The sequence below is a fragment of the Macrotis lagotis genome, chromosome 4, assembly GCF_037893015.1.
Source record: "Macrotis lagotis isolate mMagLag1 chromosome 4, bilby.v1.9.chrom.fasta, whole genome shotgun sequence".
In the NCBI taxonomy this organism is placed as follows: domain Eukaryota; kingdom Metazoa; phylum Chordata; class Mammalia; order Peramelemorphia; family Peramelidae; genus Macrotis; species Macrotis lagotis.
This window is the reverse complement of record NC_133661.1, coordinates 113,000,966-113,014,823: the sequence shown is the minus strand read 5'-3', so window position 1 is coordinate 113,014,823 and position 13,858 is coordinate 113,000,966. Positions and strand designations below refer to the sequence as shown.

General features: G+C 42.3%; 1 protein-coding gene across 1 annotated transcript in view; it reads right to left on the bottom strand.

The window, feature by feature from the left end:
• The window catches only part of ACTR1A (actin related protein 1A), a 20,404-nt gene extending 6,546 nt beyond the window's left edge, over window positions 1-13,858 (bottom strand). Inside the window, exons 1-5 of the mRNA XM_074233821.1 lie at window positions 13,672-13,858; window positions 3,563-3,627; window positions 2,721-2,796; window positions 1,157-1,282; window positions 877-1,001 (exon numbers count right to left, since the gene is read on the bottom strand). Of these exons, the coding sequence (XP_074089922.1) occupies window positions 877-1,001; window positions 1,157-1,282; window positions 2,721-2,796; window positions 3,563-3,627; window positions 13,672-13,719 (440 nt within the window). The 5' untranslated portion in view covers window positions 13,720-13,858. The remainder of the gene's footprint in view (window positions 1-876; window positions 1,002-1,156; window positions 1,283-2,720; window positions 2,797-3,562; window positions 3,628-13,671) is intronic.

Genomic DNA, 13,858 nt, shown 5'->3' with positions numbered 1-13,858 from the left:
CTCCTTGACTCTAAGCCCACTCAGGTAAAATAAAGAAAACAAGCCTGGAGGGGAACTCATAAACTGTTCCCCCTTCTGGTCCTTTCACCTTTCCCTAACCCCTGAAGAATTGATGCTCCCTGAGGGCAGGGGCTGCTTTGTTTGGTCTTGGTATCCCTAAGGTAGGTACCCCAGCACAGTAATTGGCACAAACTAGGTACCTAATAAATGCTCATTAAATGAATACTTTCCTCAGAGTTGCAAGAAAAGTACTTTGTAGCCCTGGAAATGTTACATACCCATAATTATAATCATCATTATTTCTACAATAGCCTCCCTGGAGCTGGACCTCCTTCCTTGCATTACTAAGTGAAATTGAGAAACATCCACAATAAGGTAGCTAGCCTCCCCGAGACCCAAGCTTTGCCCCTCCACCTCCCGCACCCCAGATCCCTCTCACAGAATACTGGAAAAGCTGGGTTCCTCAGGAGAGAAGGCATCTCTATTCTCCTTGGGCAGAGCCATGCTCTCCAGAAATAAATCATACTGAAGACATGGCACACAGGAGTAAGGGGGGTGGGGTGAGGGGGCTTTAAGGAAGGGTCTGGGGCATGGTCCTTTCTGGGCCTCCCAGTGGGCTCAGTGAGACATTCATGGATGAGCATTTCCTACCTTTATTCTACCCCTGGTTGTGTCCTTTGGGAACTAAATGCCAACCTGAGCGGACAGAAATTTGACTGGATAAAGATTGGTTTCCACATAGACCAATTCCTCCATGGTTAGCACTCAGCTCCAATACCTCTGTCTTTCCCTTTCCTACCACTCTACCTTTGTCAGGTGAAACAGGCTGACTGGATGGAGGGAGCTGTGCCTGGGTCAGCACTTATTCATACTCACAGGCTGAGCACAGCTTGCATGGAGATGAAGAGGGCTGGCACATTGAACGTTTCAAAAAACACTTCAGCTGCACGTTCCCGGTTTTTTCGTGGGTTCAAGGGAGCCTCAGTCAGGAGCACCGGATGCTGGTGAAACAGCCACACCACACATGAATGTCATCTCCGCACCACTGCTCCTCATTGACAGGAGTACTGAGGTAGGAGTGGGTCAGCTGACAAACACCCCCCAACAAGCAGGATCTTGGCTAAATGCTTCCCAAGGCTGAGATCTCAACTCTCACCTCTTCTGAGAAAGTCTGAAGCTGGTCTTTGGAGTAGACATACTGCCAGATGCGCTCCATGTCATTCCAGTCCTTCACTATGCCATGCTCCATGGGGTAACGGATGGACAGCAGCCCACGGTGCTCCTATGAGCAGAAAGCAGCATTTCTATGGAGCCAGGCAACCCTTGTAGCTGCAGTCCTGAGATCTCAACATTGTGTTTACTTTGGGGTGAAAAGGGAAGGGACTGAGGAGGAAAATGTGGTCTTTGAAAAACACCTCAGGGGGCAGCTAGGTGATGCAGTGGGTAGAGCACTGGCCCTGGAGTCAGGAGGTCCTGAGTTCAAATGCAACCTCAGACACTTGACACTAGCTGTGTGACCTTGGGTAAGTCACTTAACCCTAACTACCTCATTTTAAAAAAAGAAAAAAAGAAAAACACAACTTGGGTATGGAATGAAACATGTTAACAGATATGGTCAATATGTTGGTTCATATTGCTTGATGATTCTAACTTGTCATAAGATCCAAGACATATTGGAAGAGTTATTGGGAATTAGGAGAGAAGTCATAAAATATAAAAAAATACATAGAGGGAAAAAATTTCAGAAGGGAGCCCTGAAACAAATACATAAAATTCTTTTTTTACTATCTTGTTCAATTTAATGTATTTGCTTTTAACAGAATATAATACACAGTCTGATATTTAATCCTCTTTTTTGGAGATGGGGTTTCAGCTCCTCCAAACTCAACCTATAGTCTAAGAGCTTTTTCCATAGCTCTAGAGAGAGGTTCTTAAACATGGGATTTATGAACTGTAGTTTGGTAACCATATTTCAATATATTTGGTTTTCTTTGTATTCCTAGATAATTTATTTTGTGCATTTTAATATGTTATTCTGCGAATGGGTCAGATGCAGGCAGCTTATTACTCAAAAACTCTATGATTCAAACAAGTTAAAGAAGTTCTCCTCTGTAACAATCCAATAACCAAACCTCCCCATCATTGCCTCAACTGCTGAATTGTTAGAAGTGTAAGACCATAAGGACCTGAAGCAATAGGTGTAGGGCATTGTGCTCATTATCTAGACCAAAAATAATATAATAAATTTCCTAGTTCCCATGCACATATACCCAGAAGGCCAAGGCTGAAGCCAGCAGTAAAAATATTGCTGTTCTTCCTAGTAGAAATTAACTAACAACTTTAGCAATAATGAATTAGTTATATGAACACTTATCACTATATCTATATCCATTTTACAACCAAGATACTGAGAAGCAATCAATTTTTGTTAACATTGAATTTCATTGCATGTCACTGACAGAATCCAAAAAACAGAGTCTCAATTTAAAGCCTATGCTACTGCTTGCCAGAATAGGATCAGGAGGCTGTTGGTGTGAGGAGGGGGATGAGGTGAAGGGTGCGATGGGAACTACATGGAAGATCCTAAAAGGAAACTTGTTTCTTTTTGTGGACATGTTCATTTACTGAGACAGCCAACTCTGGGAGAAGGGGTGGGGTCAGTTTCAAGATTTGGAAGGGAAAGCTCTTAATGGCTTAAGACTACATCTGTAGTTTATTACCTCTGCTTTGGGGCCAATGAAAATGTCCCCTTCGAGGGCTCCAGCCATGACACGGACATGTTTTGGTCTGCCTACGCTGCAAAAAAGAGAGAGAGAGAGAGAGAGAGAGAGAGAGAGAGAGAGAGAGAGAGAGAGAGAGAAAGACAATTTTACAGGACACATAGAAACATCCTGTCAGTGTGTCCATCTCTTTTCCCCCTCTAAAAACTGAACTAAGTAAACCAAATTCCTCTCCTCCCCAGCCCCCCAACACATACTTTACATATAAGTATCAAAGGGGGAAAAGGATCTGATCAAATTTCCAACAGAATGTCACACCTCAATAGGTTGTCCTCCGTGGTCCTCATATATGAGTAGGGCTAAGACAGAACTATGAGGTCCATAAAGGTGGCCTTCTTGGCCTTTTGTTTCCACTCCACTGCTCTTCTGCTTCTGAACTTTCTTGTCAAAGAGGAAAGCTATGAGAAACTCATCCTCACTCAGGTGTATGAACTTGGTTCTCTCTCATGCATAGTATAGTAGGTCTTAAGAAATGGTTCCTGAATAAATGAATTGCCATTCTGAGGAATTTATGCATTTTAAAAGAAGACTTCAGGGCAATGTTTAAACCAAATAAATGACTTGCTATTGTTAGAATTTCAGGAATCAGCTGGAGAGATAGGCCTCTCATATTAAACCAAATAAGTGGTCCTACCATGCCAACTATCTCTGAAGCTAACACTTGCTCCTTATTGTCCCAAGTATCTGAGTTGTCTTCTCAACTCTTCCTAGGTTCCCAATGTAGGAGTCTGACCCCACAATGACAAAGCTACCCACATCTGATAAGTCATAGTGCAACTTACTAGTTTGGAAAACAGTACTTGGGAATTTGATCTCCTGCAAAACCAGCTTTAATCACACCAGAACCCTGGGGAGAGAAGTGAAGAAAGTTAAAAATTTAGGAGAAACTATGGAGAGTCAAAGGAAGTAACTATGAATTCTTCCCTGAACATTTGGGAAAAATGCATTCTTCCAACATATAACTATACAGTGCTTTTAAATGTTTTGAGAACTCAAATTTGGATGCATGTAACCTTTCTTCTAATCTTACTGAATCACCAGCAGGTCAGTCCTCTAAAATGTTCTACTGATGTTGAATTTGATCTATATAAGATGCTATCTAATGAGGCTGACCCAGAAAGGCAGATGTAATAAGTACATGGTACAATGTCCTACTAGCTCATCTTCACAGGGAAAGAGAAGAGGATTCTTGTGTAAGGAGGAAAGGCTAGTTCAGACCATGAGGATTGGTCTTGGCCTTTAATGCTCTAGGGTGGGTATGGGTACAATACCTATAATTGACAGTTACGAATCTTAATTCTGCACATTTAGTATCACTCAATGGCTCTGGAAGTTAATCATCAACTTTAGGAACAGGTACCAACATAATGCAGAACAGATGTCTGAGGCTGAGCAATGCTCTACGTAGACACCCTCAACCCATCCAGTACTCTCTTCCACCCTGCGGGACTATGACTGGGACAGGCCTATTCCATTCTTTTTGTTTTAGCCCACAATCCTGCCCTTTTCAGAATACATAGGGAATGGCAGACCAGAATGGCAACTTGTTCCTTTTGCATCAAACGCTTATATTCACTTAGCAATAGTTCCAGAAAGGAAGTGAGACTGACCAACCAACCAGGGGCTTCTTCTTGGTAAGGAGACTAGGTAAAGGAAGTAGAAAGAGGTTAAAGAAGAGGGAAAGGGAGTTTCATGAAAGGCAGAACAAGCCAGTTCTCTGAGCAAATGGTAATGATGAACCATTGCCAAGAAAGAGGATATGAGAAGATCCAATAGCTTAATTTAAAGCAGGTATGGGACAGATTTTGAAGTTGTTCACTGGTCAATTTGAGAAGAAAAACTGCCTTGTAATTCCAAGAAAGGCAGGAATAAAGGCCTGAAAAAGCCTCAGCCAGAAACTGGCCACAAGTGGAGCAAAAGAGGAATTATCCTGTTGTGGGTTCAAAGACTTTGGTTGTGCAATTTATTGAGAAGACACCATAATGAAGTGATGCGAACAATTCTTTATAAGGGGACTTCTGGGAAACTACCTAACTCAAATGTCTAGGATTGCCCATTGCTGTTCTCTGGGTTATAGGAACTCCTGGAAGATGCACAGGATAGAAAACTCTGAGATTTTAAGAGGTAGAGTCTTTTTATTTGTATTTCAGTCAAATACCACAGAAATTTAAACATAGCAAATACTTAACAAATGTTTATTGAATTGATTTGAATAAATTTATGCAAAGAGTGTCACTAAGAATTAGATTTCAGAGCAGCCTAAGATATCATATTCATTTCTTTTCTTCTTTCTTTCAAAGCAAGAACACAGTAAGCTTGCTGATCCACAAGTGTTATTTATTCATTGTATACATGTCCAAACTTTTTAAATATATTAATCAGTTTTGTTGATTTTCTTCCTCTTTTTGTTTGTAATATGATGCTAAAAAAAGACAACAAATTTTATTTATTTATTTATCTACCTATCTATCTATCTCTCTATTTATTTATTTATAGGGGTTTTGTTTGCAAGGCAATGGTGGTCGAGTGATTTGCCCAAGATCATACATTAAGTGTCTCAGGCTGAATTTGAATTCAGATCCTCCTGACTCTAGGGTCAGTGCTATAACCACTGCGCCACCTAGCTGCTCAATAATATTTATTTTATTTTGTTTTGTTTTGTTTTTTAAGGTTTTTGCAAGGCAAGTGGGGTTAAGTGGCTTGCCCAAGGCCACACAGCTAGGTAATTATTAAGTGTTTGAGACTGGATTTGAACCCAGGCACTCCTGACTCCAAGGCCAGTGCTTTATCCACTATGCCACCTAGCCGAACACTTTTTGTTTTGTTTTGTTTTGTTTTTTAAGGAATGGAAGCGCTGGCTGAATTGGAAACAGACAGCTGAAATTCCTGAGAAGTCCAAGGCCTGGTGTGGTTCCTAAGAAGCTTAGGCAGTGCTGATAATAATTTATGAGATAATGTGTTAAGAGTATTATTGTTCTACTATTGTTCTATCAGAAACCAGGAAGGATGGGAATTCAGGGAAGCCTAGAAAAGATTTACATGAACGGATGCTGAGTGAGATGAGCAGAACCAGAAAAACACTGTACACCCTAACAGCAACATGTGGGTGATGTTCAATCTTGATGGACTTGCACATCCCTTCAGTGCAATAATCAGGGACAATTTTGGGCTATCTGCAATGGAGAACACCATCTGTATCCAGAGAAAGAATTATGGACTTGGAACAAAGACCAAGGACTATTACTGTTAAATTAGAAAAAAAGTTATATTATATAATTTTACTATCTCATACTTTATTTTTCTTCCTTAAGGATATGATTTCTCTGTCATCACATTCAACTGAGATCAATGTATAACATGGAATCATGTAGAGACTAACAGAATGGAGGGAGCGGAGCCAAGATGGTGACATGAAGGGATCCAGTCTTAGGAGCTCTCTGATAAAACTCATAAGCTAAGGACTCTAACTAAACTTTTGAGACACAGAACCCACAAAGGGACCCAGTGAGGCAGTTCTCCTACTCAAGATAACCTGGAAAAGAGCAGAAAGGCTCTGCTCCCTGGGGTTGGAGGGGCGGCCCGCCAGAGGGAAAGAACTTCAGCCTCCCGGAGGCAGCACCAGGGTGCTGGGAGTCACAGCTCACAGCAGCGGGGGAGTCTCCTGAGCTGCACCCTGGGCAGCACCGGGCACAAAGTGGGGGAACAGCGGGGGACCTCTGCCAGAGCGAGCACATGGAGCCCAGCCCTCAGGGCACACAGCTAGCAGCTTAGTCTTTCGGCAGCCCAGACCTGGAAACAGAAGCAGGCCCATGGCAGAGGGGGGCGCTTATGGTCATTCACAGACCAGGAAGGAGGACAGCCTCACACACTGAGACCCTTGTGGGAGTGTCCCAAAAGCTCAGGAAGCACCCCAAAACCAGGCCCAGGCTGGGAAAATGAGCAAGCAGAGAAATAAGAGGAAGACTATTGAGAAATATTTTACAAATGAGCCCAAGAAGGATCAAAATACTCAGTCTGAAGATGAGGAAGCACAAGCTCCTGCATCTACAGACTCCCAAGAAAAACAGAAATTGGGCTCAGGCTATGACAGAGTTCAAAAAAGACTTTGAAAATCAAATGAGGGAGTTGGAAGAAAAACTGGGAAAAGAAAGGAGAGAGATACAGGAAAAACATGAAAATGAAGTCAGCAGTTTAGTCAAGGAAATCCAAAAAAATGCTGAAGAAAATAGCATGCTAAAAAACAGCTTAGGTCAAATGGATAAAACAGTTCAAAAAGTTATTGAGGAGAAGAATGCTTTAAAAAGCAGAATTGGCCAGATGGAAAAAGAGATAAGAAAACTCTCTGAGGAGAACAAATCCTTCAGACAAAGAATAGAATTCAGGGAGATTGATGAATTTACCAGAAATCAGGAATCAATACTTCAAAACCAAAAAAAAAAAATGAAAAATTAAAAGAAAATGTGAAATATCTCATTGAAAAAACAACTGATATGGAAAACAGACTTAGGAAAGACAATTTAAAAATTATTGAAATACCGGAAAGTCATGATCAGGAAAAGAGCCTTGACATCATTTTCAAAGAATTACTACAGGAAAATTGCCCTGATATTCTAGAAGCAGAGGGCAAAATAGAAATGGAGAGAATCCACCGATCCCCCCGAGAAAGAGATCCCAAAAAACCAACCCCTAGGAATATTGTAGCCAAGTTCCAGAACTCCCAAGTCAAAGAGAAAATATTACAAGCAGCCAGAAGGACACAGTTCAAATATCATGGAGCTACAATCAGGATCACACAGGACTTAGCAGCAGCTACACTGGAAGCTCGTAGGGCTTGGAATACAATATACCGGAAGGCAGAGCTTAGAATGCAGCCAAGAATGAACTACCCAGCAAGGCTGAATGTCCTCTTCCAGGGAAAAAGATGGACTTTCAATGAACCAGGGGATTTTCAAATGTTCCTTTTGGGATGGCCAGAGCTGAACAGAAGGTTTGATCTTCAGATACAGGACTCAGGTGAAGCATGGAGATTGGAGGAGAGGGGGGAAATATGAGGGACTTAATGAGGATGAACTGCATGTATAGAAAAATGATACCGATAATATTCATATGAACCTTCTCAGTTAATAGAGCAGGTAGAGGAAGCTTTTATAGTTGAAGCACAGGAGAAAGCTGAATTCGAAGATAAAATATGGTGTAAAAATGGAGTCAATAGAAAAAAAGGGAAATAGAATGGGAGAAAGAAAGAGGACAGGGGAATAGTCCAAGATATTTCGCATAATAAGATTTTTTTTATTACAATGAGCTATTGAAATGATATGGAAGGGGGGAGGCAAGGGGGAATGAGGGAACCATTGCTGTCATCAGAGATGGCTAGGAGAGGAAACAGCAAATATACTCAATGGGGTATAGACAACTGGAGCAAGAAGGAGGGGGGAACAGGGGGAAGGGGTGGGGATGTGAATAAAGGAGGAGAGGATGGACCATGGGGGGACAGTGGTCAGATATAACACATTTTCTTTTTTACTTCTTGCAAGGGGCTGGGATTGGATGGCCTGCCCAGGACCATAGGGCCAAGTGGATTCTGGGCCTAAGGGGTGGTATGGGGGCTCAGGGCTTCTTGGCCCCAGGACCAGGGATCTGTCTGCTGCGCCACTCAGCAACCCTACAGCAGAGTCAGAGTGAAAGGAGAGAGAAAATATAGTACATGGTAGTGGAGAAATAAGAAAGGAGGGAGTTGCGATCAGCAATGGCAACGTTGGAAAAATATGGAAGTAACTTTTGTGATGGACTTATCATAAAGAATGTGATCCACTCACGACAGAGTTGATGGTGTTGGAGCAAAGACTGAAACACACTTTTTGTTATTATTATTTGGGGGAGGGTTCAGGGCAAGTGGGGCTGGGTGGCCTGCCTGGGGCCACATAGCAGGGTGATCATTGGGTGTCTGGGGCCGGATTGGGACCCAGGTGCTCCTGGCTCAAGGGCCAATGCTCTGTCTGCCACCCAGCCACCCCTACTATCATTACTATTTTATTTTATTTTGGGTCTTTTTTTTCCCCTTCTTTTTAGTTTTTGCAGGGCAGTGGGGATCGGGTGGCTTGCATGTCACATGGCTGGGTGATTGTTGGGTTTACGAGGCTGGATATGGACTCGGGTTCTCGTGGCTCCAGGGCTGGTGCTTCATCCATTGCGCCACCTGGCCATACCTACAATTATTACTATTATTTTTTTTATTTTAATTTTTTTCTCTCCCCTTTACTTTTTTCGCCCAAGCAAGTCTATCTATATTCATGGGGGAAGGGATATTTTGTTTACTTGTAAACAAGAATATTTTATTAATGTAAAAAAACATTTGTACAAAATGAGAATAAAAAATAAATTTAAAAAAAGACTAACAGAATGCCTTCTGTGGGGGGGGAGCAAGAATGGGGAAAATTTGTGAAACTCAAAATAAAATCTTTCTTAAAAAAAAGTATTGTTCTGTAAGAAAATGTGATGGAGTACAATTGTTCTGCAAGAAAGCAGGAGTGGACAGACTTTAGAAATGCTTAGAAAAATCTGCATGATCTGATGCTGAGTGAAGTGATTAGAACCAAGAGAACATTATATACATTAACAACATACACTTAGATCAACTATGATGGAGGCAATTCCTCTCAGTACCTCAGTGATCAAGGCCAATCCTGAGAGACCTGTTAAAGAAAATGCCATCCACATCTAGAGAAAACTATGGGGTCTGAATGTTTACTTTTTAAAATTTTCTTTAAGGGGCGGCTAGGTGGTGCCGTGGATAGAGCATTGGCCCTGGAGTCAGGAGTTCAAATCCCACCTCAGACACTTAAAAATTACCTAGCTGTGTGGCCTTGAGCAAGCCACTTTAACCCCATTGCCTTGTAAAAAACAAACAAAAAAACCCTTCCTTTATATTTTTTAAAATTTTCTCATGGTGCCCCCCCCCGTTCTAATTCTTCTTTTACAACAAGACTAATGGAAATTTGCTAAACACAATTGTATATGTACAACTTATATCAGATTGTTTGCTGCCATAAGAAAAGGAGAGGGAATGGAGGATGGTAGAAAAATGTGGAACACAAAAAATTTGCAAAAGGATAAATGAAACCTCTTTGCTGTAATTGAAAAAAAAATACAAAAATTGCATATAATTGAAAAAATGCAAAAATAAAAAAAATAAAAAATTTTAAAATGTATGAGGTAGCATCACACTCAACCCCAGAGCATTCAAGGGCAGTCAGGGGGAAAAAATGGACCTGCTAAGAGGTTGGGTGAAGTAGAGATGGGATAAGCAGTAGTACCATCTCTGTTCTGCTCCAGCCAAGCCACTACAGCACACAAAAGAATTACACCAGTTTCTTTAACAGTAATTTATAATTAGAAATTTTTTACCTGGCAAATGAGCTGCCACACTCTTTGCCATTCACCATAGCAAAAGTCAAATAAACAAACACATAGCAGCAGGCTCATTGAAAACAAGTGTTCATTAAATATTTGATCTCTGAGAAGAACTAGAGTCTACTGCCAGCCATGGCTACAAGGAACCGAGTGATTTCAGTGCTGAAATGTGGGAAGACAAACCACAAGTTCCTCAGCAGGCACCAGAAATACAAAAATATTCAGAATGCCAAAGGAATGGGACTAAAATTTACCCCAAGCACTATTTAATGCTATAGCTGTGCAGCCCTGAGCCTTCTTCATCCTTGTAAATGCCGACAAGAATTCAAGAGAGGAGTCTCTCTATAGACAAAGCTGGGAATCAATGTCAACAGAGGAATTCAAAGGATACAGTCCTACACTTAAATCACTGGGAACAGCATGATGTTAAGGTGTTTACAACTGCCTTTGGCTGTTTCCTCTCATATCCATTTCCAAATTTTTCTGGACCCCCATAGCATCTTGGGTAGTGTGAGACTTGTGTGAGACACTCAGCTGATTGGCATAACATTTCTTAAAACCTCTTCTTTACTCAATCTTTCAAGATATCATTCAGGTACAAACCAAGACTTTGAGTGTCAAATTCTATGTGATAGCATGATTTGGATTGCTTTCATTATCTAGTTAATTTTAAGGTTTCTAAGATTTTTCTAGAATCACTGGGTTGGAAAAGTTTTAAGAGTGAAATAACTATTTTCTTAATGATGAATATCTGAAGGTTTGAGAGTGATTTTTTTTTTTTGACAGTATCTCATCTACAGCAAAGAGTCACACAGATTTAAAGTTGAAAGAGACTGGAGAGGTCATCTAGTTGAAGTCCTTCAATTTATAGATAAAGATACTGAAGAGTTCAGAGAAATTAAGAGATTTGCTCAGGTTCACACAACAAGTGAGAGGCAGGGCTAAGATTCAGCCTAGCTCCTCAGAGTCCAAAGCCTTATTTGTTCCAGTATACTGTGAGTCATTAAAAAAAAAAACCACAAAAAAAACTTCAAGACTGTTTAGTACTTTGATCTTTTACAAAGAAAACTAACCTTTGAATTCTTAAGTCACTAAGGACTTGGGATAGGAGATGATGATCAAAGAAAGCTGAAAAATAGTTCTTTTAAATTTTAAAGCAAACTTATTTGCACCAGTGATTTCTGTAGTAGGAAGTTTTCAAAATGTGCTCCACAAGCATACTTGGCTGACAGATTCCTCTATTAGGGAATTCTAGAATTTTAGAGCTGAGAGAGTCTTTAGAGATAATTGAGTACAGCCCTCCCCCCCCCATTTTGTACTAGAAACTGAAGCCAAGAAAGGAGAAATGACATATAAAGATCACAGATCTAGAATTGGATGGGATCTCAAAGGCCACATTGCAGTCCAGCTCTCTCATTTTACAGATGAAAAAACTGAGGACCAAGCAGGTTTACACTGCTGTGTGTCCAAGGTCACAAATTTCAACCTAAATCCTCCTTACTTACAGAGCCAATGCTCCATCTACAGTACCACAATGACTTGCTCTGCATCATACCAAAAGTCGTGGCAGAATTGAGATAAAAATCCAGGTCTTTGGACTCAAGTCCATTATGCTTTCTCCCACAGCATTCAACTTCACACTGGTATAATTACTCACAATACTTTCAAAAGCAATTTAATTTTTTTCTCACTAATTCTAGGTAGCTTTTGTGTTATGAAGCAGGGTATGTTAGATATCAGTGGTACCTAAGCCAGAATAGCAGATGAAAAAAAAAATCTACTTTTTCTTTCCTTCCTTAAATCCAGCCTTCTCATTAGTACCGAATTTTTAGCTTCCAGGCAAAAGATTTCAGGATCTTTGTAAAATGCTAAAACTATGAGACCCATTTCCATCAATAAATACTTATGTCATCAAAATAGATACCTGATTCAGTTATCTAATATGGTCCATTCAACTCTTCATCCTGAAAGCTAAAAATAGCTGCTAAAGAGTCATCAAAAACTAGCTCTGAATTTCAAACACTAAGAATTCATTAAGGCCTCAAATCTAAATTTAATGTGGTATATTTTCAGCAGTGTCCTAAGGACAATGTCAAGTTTCTCAGATTTCCCTTTTAGTAGATGTGCTGGCACAGGGAGAGAAATATTTCCCCAGTGAAAAGACAATAGCCGAGTCTTCTAGTTTCAAAATTAATAATAGCATTGTTACTCTGAAGTACAACTTAATATGTTATTAGAGAAAGGAAGAAGGGCGTACTCAGTCCAGGGAGAACTGATTATCCCTTATAATAAAGAGCAAGGAGAATGATGGAAAGAATTGGAATTGAGATTACACATTAATCCAAAAAAAAAAAAAAACCCAAGCCAGGGGATCAGGTCAAATTGATGGACTTGCTGTTTCTGCTCCCTAGCACTGTTTAAAGGATATTAAAAAAAATTGTGGCCAATTTACCAACTGCTAATTTTACAAAAGGGGACAAAGAGAAGATGTAGATATCTCAGTTACTTCTGGAGGAGGCTAGTTGGCCCAGGAGCCCAAATATGAATAGTAAGAGAGACTTTCACAGTGTGGATTTTTCCTTTGACCCTCGGGGCTCCTGGGCGGCTTATCCCTCCCCTCCTCGAGTCTGTCTCCACCTCCTTTAAGCCAGAGCCTCGGAGACAGGGAAGCCTAGGTTGAGCACCAGCACCCGTAAGCACCACGGGCTTTTCACCCTTCACCATCCACTGCGCTAGGAGGGCATTTGGGAGGCTACAGCTGAATCTTCTCCCAAAGCTGGGGGTCCAGGGGGTGGGGAACCTCCCAGCTCAGTGACCGGCAGGATTACAACTAGTGACCACAAAAACAACTAAGGCCAGGGAAGCTCCCGGGGATCCCCATCCGGCCCCACCCAGGGGCGGAATCTGCCCTTCCCCAGGGCCCACCCCACCAAGGCCCAGCACTAAACAAGATCGGGCCCTTCCCCACCCAGGGGCGGGACTCTGCCCCGCCGGTCCCACCCACGGGAGTCCCGGGGCCAATCCTTGACACTCCTTGCTGCCCTACCCCGCCCCACACAAAGAGGAAATGCTACGGCATTCCAACAGATTGACTGAGGAGCTGGCCAATCCCCACTGAGGGCTGCCCCATCCGGCTAGCCCGAGGGGCGGGACTAGCTAGGTGAGATGGACAGCTACGCGATCCAATAGGGTCTTCAGATCTAGTGAAGGGGCTGGGTCCGGGGCGCCCACAGGGCGGTTAAGGCCCTTCAGGCCATGGGCCCCATGACCCGAGGGCTAGGGATGGGGCCCTTTTCTCCACTGACCTCCATCCTAGGGACGCCGGCCTATGGACCGGCTAGAACTGCCTCCCCCAAGGACAAGGGGATGGCCGAAGCTCCCTGACAGGCCGAGCCAGTGACAAAGAGTCAGCGGCCGGGGCGGGGAACCTTGGGACTCAGCTAGCCGGGCCCTGCCGGAGGAAGAGAGAACCAAGACTCACGTTGTCGATCACGACAGGCTGATTGGCGATAATATCGTAGGACTCCATGGCAGAGGGGTCTCTCCTCCGGAGGAAGAAACTGCCAGCCGGGTCCGCTGCTGCTACCGCCGCTACGCATGCGCAATGCTGTCGCCGGGACAAGGAGGTCGGGAGGGGCCGCTCCTCGCCCTCCGGAAGACTACAGTCC